The 13,715-nt window shown below is 40.4% G+C and overlaps 1 protein-coding gene across 1 annotated transcript in view; it reads left to right on the forward strand.

The window, feature by feature from the left end:
- SPAG17 (sperm associated antigen 17) overlaps positions 1 to 13,715 on the forward strand; it is a 230,426-nt gene that overhangs the window by 209,574 nt on the left and 7,137 nt on the right. The window contains exons 44-45 of the mRNA XM_061119929.1: positions 7,379 to 7,515; positions 13,357 to 13,541. Coding sequence (XP_060975912.1) covers positions 7,379 to 7,515; positions 13,357 to 13,541 — 322 coding nt within the window. The remainder of the gene's footprint in view (positions 1 to 7,378; positions 7,516 to 13,356; positions 13,542 to 13,715) is intronic.

The following is a 13,715-nucleotide window of genomic DNA, read 5'->3' on the forward strand; positions in this document are numbered from 1 at the left end:
GCAAGAAGGTGTGACTTATTGTTTAAAGTGACAGTGTCTGTTGACTGGAGCTCTCAGGAGGTCAAATAATTGCTTGGCAGATATGATAGAGTAATAAGCTAAAAGAGTAGGAGGATGGTGATCTAGAGAGGGAAGTTTAAAACAGAGGTTTGGAAAGTGGTAAAATGATTGGTGTTGGCAAGGGCAAAGATATGACCATGGGATTTTCTGAGGTGGAAAAGAGGAAAAGATGAAGAAACAGGGTGATAGAAAAATCAGAGAGGACAGAGTTATCTGGGGATGTCACCAAGAGAGATGAAGGGGAAGACCGACTAAGGTGTTGGAACTGCAGTGAATCAAGGGAATGTTTGAGGTAGTCAGTGATTGACAACTACTTGGAGATGTCACAGGTATTATTAATAATAAAATAGTCTGATGGCATGAGCTTCAAAAGAATGGGAGTACTTGAAGGAGGAAAAAATGTTTTGAAACTAGAAAAACACCTACAGCACCCCTTTTGTTGTTGTTCAGTCGCTTAGTCATGTTGGACTCTTTGACACCCCATGGACTGCAGCACGCCAGGCTTCCCTGTCCTTCACCAACTCCCGGAGCTTGCTGAAACTCATGTCCCTTGAGTCAGTGATGCCATCCAACCATCTCATCCTCTATCGTCACCTTCCCCTCCCGTCTTCAATCTTTCCCAGCTTCAGGGTCTTTTCAAATGAGTCAGCTCTTCACACCAGGTGGCCAAAGTATTGGAGCTTCAGCTTCCGCATCAGTCCTTCCAATGATTATTCAGGGTTGATTTGCTTTAGGATTGACTGGTTTGATCTCCCTGCAGTCCAAGGGACTCTCAAGAGTCTTCTCCAACACCACAGTTCAAAAGCATTGATTCTTTGCACTCAGCATTCTTTACGGTTCAACACTCACATCCATACCTGACTACTGGAAAAAACATAGCTTTGACTATATGGACCTTTGTTGGCAAAGTAATGTCTCTGCTTTTTAATATGCTGTATAGGTTTGTCATAGCTTTTCTTCCAGCACCCCTACATACTGAAATACTTGAAGTAATAGAGACAATAATGTGATTCCACTATAAGTGGTAAATTAAATTTTAATATAAACAATAAGGTTTAAAGAAGTTCAGAGTAGGAAGAGATTAACACAAGCAGCGGGGAAAGTTTTATGGGAGAGGTGGTCTTAAAGAATAAATAGCATTGCGTAGATTTTAAGATTTAAAATGGAATCACCTGAGACAGCCCTCATTTCACTTGAGGAAACTGAAACCTAGAGAAAGTCAAGCAACATTGAAAACCTGGGACTCTGCCAAGGCCAGAAAATGAGTTTTTTGACTCTGAATTCTCAGTAGTTTATTATACTGCCCTCCAGATGTAGGGAACAGAAAAGAGTATTTTATACTGAAAAAAAGAAAGGAAAGAATATGTTCAAAGCTTGAGTAGAAATGAACTGGAAACAAATGTAAGTAGATTATTCTTACTTGGTAATAGTACAAGAAATGCTTGGAAAATACAGTAGAATCAGCTAGAGGAGATTTGGATTTGATGAAATAAAAATGAACTTGACAGCATTCACTGTGATAACACTGTGAAAAATCCCATGGCGACGTAAACCAGTTTCGGGGGCTGTGGGCTGACTGTGCAGCCTGCTCCAGACTGCAGGAGGCGTGTTCTGGGCTTGGCACCAGGCCCCTGAGATCTGATGGGGTGCTCTCATCACAGTCCCACATTCAGTGACACCACATTGAGAACCTGAGTCAGCCTCAGTGAGCAATCAGCAAATGCCACAAATGTGCAAAGTATACCAACCAGGGCAGTTTTTCTCCAGGGAGGCAGTTGTTAAGCCTTTTTCCAGCACACCAGTAGCAGCAGGGAGAGCTTGGGTGTATTCCACTCCTGCAATGAAGGGGCCCCACCCTCTGTGGCTGGCTGCCTTTAGGGGAAAAGGTTGGAGCTCAGGAGAGGTAGATTGCAGGCTGCCCCCCTCAGTCAGTTCAGTTCAGTTCAGTTGCTCAGTCATTGTCCGACTCTTTGCGGCCCCATGAACTGCAGCACGCCAGGCTTTCCTGTCCATCACCAACTCCCAGAGCTTACTCAAACTCATGTCCATAGAGTCGATGATGCCATCCAACCATCTCATCCTCTGTCGTCCCCTTCTCCTCCCTCCTTCGCTCTTTCCCAGCATCAGGGTCTTTTCCAATAAGTCAGTTCTTCACGTTGGGTGGCCAAAGTATTGAAGTTTCAGCTTCAGCAATAGTCCTTCCAATGAATATTCAGGACTGATCTCCTTTGGGATGGACTGGTTGGGTCTCCTTGCAGTCCAAGGGACTCTCAAGAGTCTTCTCCAACACCACAGTTCAAAAGCATCAATTCTTTGGTGCTCAGCTTTCTTTATAGTCCAAATCTCACATCCATACATGACTACTGGAAAAATCATAGCTTTGACTAGACAACCTTTGTTGACAAAGTAATGTCTCTGCTTTTTAATATGCTGTCTAGGCTGGTCATAGCTTTTCTTCCAAGGAACAAGTGTCTTTTAATTTCATGGCTACACCATCACCCTAATACCAAAACCAGACAAAGATGCCACAAAAAAAACTACAGGCCAATATCACTGATGAACATAGATGCAAAAATCCTTAACAAAATTCTACCAAACAGAATCCAACAACATATTTAAAAGATCGTACATCATGACCAAGTGGCTTTATCCCAGGAATGCAAGGATTCTTTAATATCTGCAAATCAATCAATGTAATACATCACATTAACAAATTGAAAGATAAAAACCATATGATTATTTCAATAGATGCAGAAAAAGCCTTTGACAAAATTCAACATCCATTTATGATAAAAAAAAAAAAAAAAAACCTCTCCAGAAAGCAGGAATAGAAGTAACATACCTCAACATAATAAAAGCTATATATGGCAAACCCACAGCAAACATTATCCTCAATGGTGAAAAATTGAAAGCATTTCCCCTAAAGTCAGGAACAAGGCAAAGGTGCCCACTCTCACCACTACTATTCAACATAGTTTTGGAAGTTTTGGCCACAGCAATCAGAGCAGAAAAAGAAATAAAAGGAATCCAGATAGGAAAAGAAGAAGAAAAAAACTCTCACTGTTTGCAGATGACATGATCCTCTACATAGAAAACCTTAAAGACTCTACCAGAAAATTACTAGAGCTAGTCAATGAATATAGTAAAGTTGCAAGATATAAAATTAACACACAGAAATCCCTTGCATTCCTATACACTAACAATGAGAAAACAGGAAGAGAAATTAAGGAAACAATACCATTCACCATTGCAATGAAAAGAATAAAATACTTAGGAATATATCTACCTAAAGAAACAAAAGACCTACATATAGAAAACTGTAAAACACTGATGAAAGAAATCAAAGAGGATACAACTAGATGGAGAGATATACCGTGTTCATGGAGTGGAAGAATCAATATTGTGAAAATGAATATAATATCCAAAGCAATCTATAGATTCAATGCAATCCCTATCAAGCTACCAACGGTATTTTTCACAGAACTAGAACAAATAATTTCACAATTTGTATGGAAATAAAAAAAACCTCAAACAGCCAAAGCAATCTTGAGAAAGAAGAATGGAACTGGAGGAATCAACCTGCCTAACTTCAGGTTCTACTACAAAGCCACAATCATCAAGACAGTATGGTACTGGCTCAAAGAAGAAATACAGATCAATGGAACAAAATAGAAAGCCCACAGATAAATCCACGTACCTATGGACACCTTATCTTCAACAAAGGAGGCAAGAATATACAATGGAGAAAAGACAACCTCTTTAACAAGTGGTGCTGGCAAAACTGGTCAACCACTTGTAAAAGAAAGAAACTAGAACACTTTCTAACACCATACACAAAAATAAACTCAAAATGGATTAAAGATCTAAATGTAAGACCAGAAACTATAAAACTCCTAGAGGAGAACATAGGCAAAACACTCTCCGACATAAATCACAGCAAGACCCTCTATGACCCACCTCACAGAATATTGAAAATAAAAGTAAAAATAAACAAATGGGACCTAATGAAACTTAAAAGCTTTTGCACAACAAAGGAAACTATAAGCAAGGTGAAAAGAAAGCCTTCAGAATGGGAGAAAATAATAGCAAATGAAGCAACAGACAAAGAATTCATCTCAAAAATATACAAGCAACTCCTGCAGCTCAATTCCGGAAAAATAAAAGACCCAATCAAAAAGTTGGCTAATGACCTAAACAGACATTTCTCCAAAGAAGACATACAGATGACTAACAAACACATGAAAAGATGCTCAACATCACTCATTATCAGAGAAATGCAAATCAAAACCTCAATGAGGTACCATTACACACCAGTCAGAATGGCTGCTATCCAAAAGTCTACAAGCAATAAATGCTGGAGAGGGTGTGGAGAAAAGGGAACCCTCTTACACTGTTGGTGGGAATGCAAACTAGTACAGCCACTATGGAAAACAGTGTGGAGATTCCTGAAAAAAACTGGAAACAGAACTGCCATATGACCCAGCAATCCCACTTCTGGGCATACACACCAAGGAAACCAGATCTGAAAGAGACACGTGCACCCCAATGTTCATCGCAGCACTGTTTATAATAGCCAGGACATGGAAGCAACCTAGATGTCCATCAGCAGATGAATGGATGAGGAAGCTGTGGTACATATACACCATGGAAAATTACTCAGCCATTAAAAAGAATTCATTTGAATCAGTTCTAATGAGATGGATGAAACTGGAGCCCATTATACAGAGTGAAGTAAGCCAGAAAGATAAAGACCAATACAGTGTACTAACGCATATATATGGAATTTAGAAAGATGGTAACGATAACCCAATATGCAAAACAGAAAAAGAGACACAGATGTACAGAACAGACTTTTGGACTCTGTGGGAGAAGGCGAGGGTGGGATGCTTCGAGAGAACAGCATCAAAACAAGTATACTATCAAGGGTGAACAGATCACCAGCCCAGGTTAGATGCATGAGACAAGTGCTCGGGGCTGGTGCACTGGGAAGACCCAGAGGGATCGGGTGGAGAGGGAAGTGGGAGAGGGGTTCGGGATGGGGAATACATGTAAATCCATGGCTGATTCATGTCAATGTATGGCAAAAACCACTACAATATTATAAAGTAATTAGCCTCCAACTAATAAAAATAAATGGAAAAAAAAGACAGAAAAAAAATATATATATATATGTATACAAGCAACTCCTGCAGCTCAATTCCAGAAAAATAAGCGACCCAATCAAAAAGTGGGCCAAAGAACTAAACAGACATTTCTCCAAAGAAGACATACAGATGGCTAACAAACACATGAAAAGATGTTCAACATCACTCATTATCAGAGAAATGCAAATCAAAACCACAATGAGGTACCATTTCACGCCAGTCAGAATGGCTGCTATCCAAGTCTACAAGCAATAAATGCTGGACAGGGTATGGAGAAAAGGGAACCCTCTTAAACTGTTGGTGGGAATGCAAACTAGTACAACCACTATGGAGAACAGTATGGAGATTCCTGAAAAAACTGGAAACAGAACTGCCATATGACCCAGCAATCCCACTTCTGGGCATACACACCGAGGAAACCAGAACTGAAAGAGACACGTGCACCCCAATGTTCATCGAAGCACTGTTTATAATAGCCAGGACGTGGAAGCAACCTAGATGTCCATCAGCAGACGAATGGATAAGGAAGCTGTGGTACATATACACCATGGAATATTATTCAGCCATTAAAAAGAATACATTTGATCAGTTCTAATGAGGTGGATGAGGGAGAAGGCATAGGCACCCCACTCCAGTACTCTTGCCTGGAAAATCCCATGGACGGAGAAGCCTGGCAGCCTGCAGTCCATGGGGTCACTAAGAGTTGGACACGACTGAGTGACTTCACTTTCACTTTTCACTTTCATGCATTGGAGAAGGAAATGGCAACCCACTCCAGTGTTCTTGCCTGGAGAATCCCAGGGACGGGGGAGCCTGGTGGGCTGCCATCTGTGGGGTCTCACAGAGTCGGACATGACTGAAGTGACTTAGCAGCAGCAGCAATGAGGTGGATGAAACTGGAGCCATTATACAGAGTGAAGTAAGCCAGAAGGAAAAACACCAATACAGTATACTAATGCATATATATGGAATTTAGAAAGATGGTAACAATAACCTTATATGCAAGACCAAAAAAGAGACACAGATGTATAGAACAGACTTTTGGACTCTGTGGGAGAAGGTGAGGGTGGGATGATCTGAGAAAATAGCATTGAAACATGTATATTATCAATTGTGAAACAGATCTCCCTTCCAAGTTTGATGGATGAGATAAGTGCTCAGGGCTGGTGCACTAGGATGACCCAGACAGATGGGATGGGGAGGGAGGTGGGAGGGGGTTCAGGATGGGGAACACATGTAAATCCATGGCTAATTCATATCAATGTATGCCAAAAACCACTACAATATTGTAAAGTATTAGCCTCCAACTAATATAAATAAATGGAAAAATAAAATAAAAATAACAATTTCATGGCTGCAGTCACCATCTGCAGTGATTTTGGGACCCCGAAAAAAATCTGTCACTGTTTCCATTGTTTCCCCATCTATTTGCCATGAATTGATGTGACTGGATGCCATAAGGCCCATCTCAGCCTACGCTCAGAACTGGCTCAGTCACTTAGACATACATTTGTGGGTCAGAGCAAGTGACCCACCTAAGACTGAACTTAGAGTCAGTGGACAAAGAAATGTGCCCCAGCTACAGGGAAGCCATGCTCAGAGATGAAGTAAATGAAGCCATGCTCTGAGAGGAAGTAAAAAAAAAACACATTATTGTGCATAAATACTACAGTTGACTTCAGCATAGAATCAGGGAGGGAACCATTATTGGTTCTTCAGTTGTGTGAAGTCTGGCCATAATTTCAGATGATACCACTAGTTGGACCATCCTAGGTGTTCAAATACTAAAATTCCTCTTTATCAGTTGATGACCAGCTGCTGCTTCAAGCCCCTCAAATACCCCCTCTTCTATCCCCATCCCTAGGGAAGCCCTAGGTAAGTTCAGTGAATAGTAATTCATCTATTATGGGAGGTGGTATTGGGTTCGATGCCTGGGTTGGAAAGATCCCCTGCAGAAGGGAATGGCTACCCACTCCAGCATTCTTGCCTGGAGAATTCCATGGACAGAGTAGCCTGGCAGGCTACAGTCCATGGCGCCTCGGAGAGTATACAAGCTTTTTAAGAAGAAAAGAAAATGTCCCAAGTGGTTCTGTGTTCTTCTGTGCCCTGGTATGACCTTGAATGTCTTTGGAAACAATGTTCACCTGGTGTAATTTCAGTCTACTCTCTAACAGAACCAGAATCGTGTATGCCTCTGAAAATTCCAACCCAGTCATTGCTGCAGGATGTGGCAGGACAAGCAAGAAAAGAGAAAGTGAGGCTACCTCACTACTTGCTGAGTTCCAAGCCCAAGTCTCAGCCTCTCGCAAAGGCCCAGGTGGGATGCATGAGACAGGTGCTCGGGCCAGGTGCACTGGGAGGACCCAGGGGAATCGGGTGGGGGTGGGGGTGGGGGCGGTGGGAGGGGGGATCGGGATGGGGAATACATGTAACTCCATGGCTGATTCATGTCAATGTATGACAAAACCCACTGCAATGTTGCGAAGTGATTAGCCTCCAACTAATAAAAATAATTGAAAAAAAAAAAGATAAGATTAACAGTGAAAAAAAAAAAAGGTAAAACGGACTTGGGAATAAATCTGCCAGAGCCAGTTAGAGTTTTATGTATTCCGGGTTGATTGAAGTTACTGATTTCCAGCCCCCATGTAACTGCTATTTGATATATGAACCATTTCAACATGAAGGGCTTCAGGTCACACAGGGGTAAACCAAGGCAGTGCTTTGCTAGAGCCAACTCATAGGCTCACGAGAGGAATTGTATGAGCCAGCTGTTAAGCCATCACTAGCTTGTAGTCGGCAAGCTTCCGTGGTGGCTCAGTGGTAAGGAACTCACCTGCAGTGCTAGAGACTCGGGTTCAGTCCCTGGGTCAGGAAGATCCCCTGGAGAAGGAAATGGCAATCCACTCCAATATTGTTGCCTGGGAAGTCCCAGGGACAGAGGAGCCTGGATGGCTGCAGTCCATGGGGTCTCAGAAAGGTTGGACATGACTTAGCGACTAAATCACAGCCAGTTTGCAGTCAGCCATGCCTGGAGTTCTTATGCCATAGAAACTAGCAGATGCTACTGATGAAGGTTCTTTTCCAAGAGCCAGTTTACCAGCCCACTGCTGGCTAAGGGGATCATTCGGCACCCTTCTCATGACTCTTAGGATAAAATCCAGATGACAGTGTGACTGCAAAGCGTTCATCCATTTGCTTCTTTCCCCTCACGCTTTTCCAGACTCATTATACCTCCTGCATTGTGGCCTTCTATTAGTTCTTTCAAAGTACCAAACTCCTTCCTCAGAGCCTCTAAGATCCATCTCAGCTGTGTGGGAAAACTTTCCTAGAGCCCACCAACCAAGTTTTGATAGTCATCCTTTAGAAATTTCATGGCAAACTGTGGAGAATGTACTGCAATGTGTATAATTGACATGTGGTATGAGTGCTTCTCAAACTTTAATGTATATGTGAGTTATTTAGGAACCTTGTTAAAATATAGATTCTGTCTCACTGGGTCTGCTGTGAAGCCTGAGATTCTGCAGTTTTAACAGGCCCCGAGGTGAAGTCAGTTCTGCTGACTTGGGAAATAACCGCATAGGGCAATGGTTCTCAATTTGACTGTCAGCATTGGTAACACCTGAGAACTTGTTATAAGTGCAAATTCATGGGCTCCATCCCAGATGTACTAGTGGAGAAACTTGGGAGGTGGAGTCAGCAATTTGTTCTCAGTAGACGGTGCTCCTCTGCAGAGCAGGTTTCCCTTATCTTTGTAGGCCCTTCCCCTCTGCACCTACCTATTCTCTACTCCAGACATCCCCAACCTCCAGGATCTAATGCCTGATGATCTGAGGTGGAGCTGATGTAATAATAATAAGAATAAAGTGCACAATAAATGTAATGCACTTGAATCATCCAGAAACCACCCCTATCTACCCCTGCCCCATCTGTGGAAAAATTGTCTTCCATGACACTATTCTGTGGTGCCAGAAAGTTTGGGGACCGCTGCTCTACCCCACCCCATCCCAGACTTACTAATGGAGAAACTCTGGGAGTGGAGTCAGCAGTTGGTGTCTTAACCAGTCCTCCCAGTGGTTCTGATGGAAGTTAAAGTATGATAATCACAGGCACAGAGGGAAGAGCACCAACTTTGGAACCAGGTAAACTTGATTCTGAAACTTTAGTCTGCCCCTTACCACTTCAGCAAGTTATCTGTCTTCCAGTTCTCTGAACTTGAACTTCCCTATCCTTAAAGCCTAAAATACTTCCTTACTGTGCTGTGATAAGGATTACATAGACCATAAATGTTCATTTCCTCCCCTAGCCAAGCAGTTATTTTCCTCCAGTGACAGAGCCTTTATTTACCTGAAATATAATTGACATATGATATTATGTTAGTTTCATTTGTACTACATAGAGATTTGATACTTGCATACATTATGAAATGGTCACCATGAGTCTAGTAACCATCTGTCCCATACAAAGTTATTACAGTATTATTGACCGTATTCCTTATATTACATTCCTGTGCCTTATGTATTTTATAACTGGATGTTTGTACCTCTTAATCTGCTTTACCTATTCCATCCCGACAACCCCTTCCTTTTGGTCAACCACCCATTTGTTTTCTGTATCTGAGTCTATTTTCGTTTTGATTTCATTTGATTGTTTTGTTTTTTAGACTCTACATATGTGACATACAATATTGCCTTTTCTTTGAATTATTTTACTTAGTATAATTTCCTCTAGATCCACCCATGTTGTTGAAAATGACAAGACTTCTTTTTTTACGGCTGAGGAATACTCTGTGTGTATATATATATATATATATAAGATATATATATAATATTCATATATAGTATATATATCACATTTTTTTCTATTTGTCTATTAATGAACATTTAAATATATGTTACTTTCATATCTTGGCTATTATAAATAATACTACAATGAATACTGGTGTGGATATAATTTTTCAAATTAGTAATTTTATTTTCTTCGGTTAAATATCCAGAAGTAAAATTGCTGGATCATATGGTAGTTTCTGTTAAATTTCCTTTATGCTGTTTTTCATAATGGCTGCCCCAATTTACAATTTCATCAACAGTATATGAGGATTCCCTTTTCTCCACATCCTTGCCAACACTTGTTATTTGCTATCTTTTTGATGATAACCATTCTGATAGGCATGAGGTTGTATCTCGTGGTTTTGATTGGCATTTACCTAATGATTAGTCATGCTGAGCATCTTTTCATGTATCTGTTAGCTATCCTATATGTATGTCTTCTTTGGGGAAAAAAAAGTTTTTTCAGGTCCTCTGTCCAATTTTTAATTGGGTTCCTTAACTTTTTGATGTGAGTTGTTTGAATGTTTTGTATATTTTGGATGCTGCTGCTGCTAAGTTGCTTCAGTCATGTCCGACTCTGTGCGATGCCATAGATGGCAGCCCACCAGGCTCCTCTGTCCCTGGGATTCTCCAGGCAAGAGTATTTTGGGTATTAACCCTTTTATCTGATATATTGTTCACAAATATCCTTTCCCATTCAGTACTGCAATGCATAATTTGTTGATAGTTTCCTCCACTATGCAAAAAGTTTAGTTTGTTGTAGTCTCATTTGTTTATTTTTGTTTCTCTTACATGAAGAAGCAGATAACAAAAAACAAAGTTACTAAGATTGATGCCAAAGAGCATATTGTTTATGTTTTATTCTAGGAGTGTTATAGTTTCAGGTCTTGTATTTAAGTATTTAATACATTTTATGTATTATTTTTGGATATGATGTGAGAAAGTAGTCCACTTTGATTACCTTGCATGGAGCTGTCCAGTTTTCCCAACACCATTTGTTAAAAAGGCTATTTTTTCCTGTTGTAATTCTTGCCTTTGTCATAGACTAACCATAAAAGCATTTGTTTATTTACAAGCTTCATCATTATATAATGTCCTTATATGTCTCATTACAGTCTTTGTTTTAATAGCTACTTTTCCTGATGTAAGTATTGCTACTCTGGCTTTCTTTTTGTTTCCATTTGCATGGAATAACTGTTTCCATTCCTTCACTCTCAGTCTGTGTCTTTAAATCTGAAGTGAATCTCTTGTTGGCAGCATTTATATGGGTCATGATTTCTATCTATTAAACCACTTTCTGTCATTTGATTGGAACATTTAGTACATTTACATTGAAGTAATAATTGATAGGTATGTACTTATAAACATTTTGTTCATTTTTTTTCATGTGTTTATAGTTCTTTTTTTGTTCATTCTTCTCTTAGCCTCTTCCCTTTGGTTACTGTTTTTAGTGTTATGTTTGGATTCCTTTCTCTTTTTTGTGTGAGTGTATTTTAGAGGTTTGTGGTTACCATGAGGTTCATATATTATAACATATAACCATATATATATATACACACACATGATTATTTTAAGTTAATAATCTCCTGGGTTTGAATGCATTCTAACAACTCTTCATCTCTCCCCTTACACACACACATTTTATGTTTTGATGTCAGCTGTGTTACATCTTTTTGTTTTCTGTACCCCTTAACTCCTCACTGTGAATATATATAATTTTACTGCTTTTATCCTTTAACCTTCTATCCTGCTGGCTTTACAAGTGGTTGATCTACTACCTTTACTATGTATCTGCCTTTATCAGTGAGATTTGTCCTTGCATAATTTTTGTAATTATACTTGTGGCCTTTTCTCTTAGAGAAGTCCCTTTAACATTCGTGTAAAGCCAGTTTAGTGGCACTGAACTCTCTTAGCTTTGTCTACAAAACTCTTTATCTCTCTTTCAAACATGAGTGATAGCCCTACCAAGTAGAGTATTCTTGATTGTAGATTTTTACCTTTGATCACTTTGAATGTATTATGTCCCTCTTTTCTGGTCTGTACAGTTTCTGTTGAAAAGTCAGCTGATAGTCCTATGGTAGTTTTCTTGTACATAATTAGTTGCTGTTCTCTTCCTTCTTTAAGATTCTCTCTTTGTCTTTAATTTTTGGCATTTTAATTAATTTGTCATGGAATGGGCCTTTTACGGTTAGTCCTGTTGGGGACACTCTGTGCTTCCTGGACCTGAATGTCTGGTTTCTCCTCCCAGACTAGTGACATTTTCAGTTATTATTTCTTCAAGTAAGTTCTCCGCCCGCTTTTCTCTTCTCCATCTAGGTCCCCTGTGTGCAAACGTTAGTATGCTTGATATTGTCCCAGAGGTCTCTTAAACTATCTTTATTTATTTATTTTTCTTTTTTCTTTTTTTCTGTTCAGCTTAGGTGATTTTTACTACTGTGTTCCAGGTTGCTGATCCACTCCTCTGTATCATCCAAACTACTGTTTTATTTCTAGTGCAATTTTTATTTCAGTTACTGTATTCTTCACCCCCGGCTATTGTTTTTTATAACTCTTTGTTGAAATTTCCACTGTATTTATTCATTCGTCTCCTGAGTTTAGTGAGCATCATTATGATCTTTATCTTGAAGACTCTATTGGCTGGATTGCTTACCTCCACTTTGTTTCGTTCTTTTTCTGAGGTTATGTGTTGTTCCTTTGTTTGGAACATATTCCTGTGTCTCCTCATTTTTCCCAGTTCTCTTTGTTTATTTCCATGTGTTAAGTAGGTTGGTTACACTGTCTGATCTTGTAGAAGCAGCTCATGTAGGAGATGTCCCATGGGCCCATCATCCTTTTTCCCTCTGGTCACCAGAGCTGTGTAGTTGAGGGGTGTCCTTATGTGGGCTGCATGAGCCTTTCTGTTGTGGTAGGGCCTACTGCTGTGGGCATGCTGGAGGCAAAAGGGGCCCTGACTCAGTTGTCTGCAAGGCTGTGCCTTGTGTGGTGACTAAAGGCTGGTTGTAGGGCGGGGGAGGCTTGCTGCATGGTTTGCTGTGTGGCCTGGGGGCGGGGTATGTGTGTAGAGCCAGAGCCTTTTTTCTTATCTTGCATGCTAAGTTGCTTCAGTCATGTCCAACTCTTTGCGACCCTATAGGCCATAGCCCACCAGGCTCCTCTGACCATGAGATTTTCCAGGTGAGAGTACTGGAGTGGGTTGCCATTACCTCCTCCAAGGGATCTTCCCAACCCAGGGATCAAACATGAGTCACTTATGTCTTTATTATCTTGGGAATGGAAAAGAGAACCATTTTATTATGTTTTATTGCTTTTTTTCTTTTTCAATGAAGGGGCAAGATTCTGTTGGAGGAAGAGTGAGAACATCTTCTGTGGCATCTGCTGCCATTAATAATATAAATGCATCTCCCTTTGGATTCCATCTTCTCCCACCCGCAGTGAAATTTGGAGTGCTTGAAGAAGGACACACCTATGCCACCACTGTAAAGCTCAAGAATGTTGGAGTAGACTTCTGCAGGTGAGGCCAAGGCTCCAGGTGTATGCTCAGGTCACCTTCCCTTGCTCTGTGACTTTTCTTTGGTAGCCTACATCAGTGAATGCTTATTGGACTGAACTGTAATTACACCTGAACTCTTGAATCTTAGCATCATTCATTCAGTCATTTACCAATTCATCCATTCACTCATTCTTC

Source organism: Dama dama, chromosome 20 (assembly GCF_033118175.1).
Source record: "Dama dama isolate Ldn47 chromosome 20, ASM3311817v1, whole genome shotgun sequence".
NCBI classification, from domain to species: domain Eukaryota; kingdom Metazoa; phylum Chordata; class Mammalia; order Artiodactyla; family Cervidae; genus Dama; species Dama dama.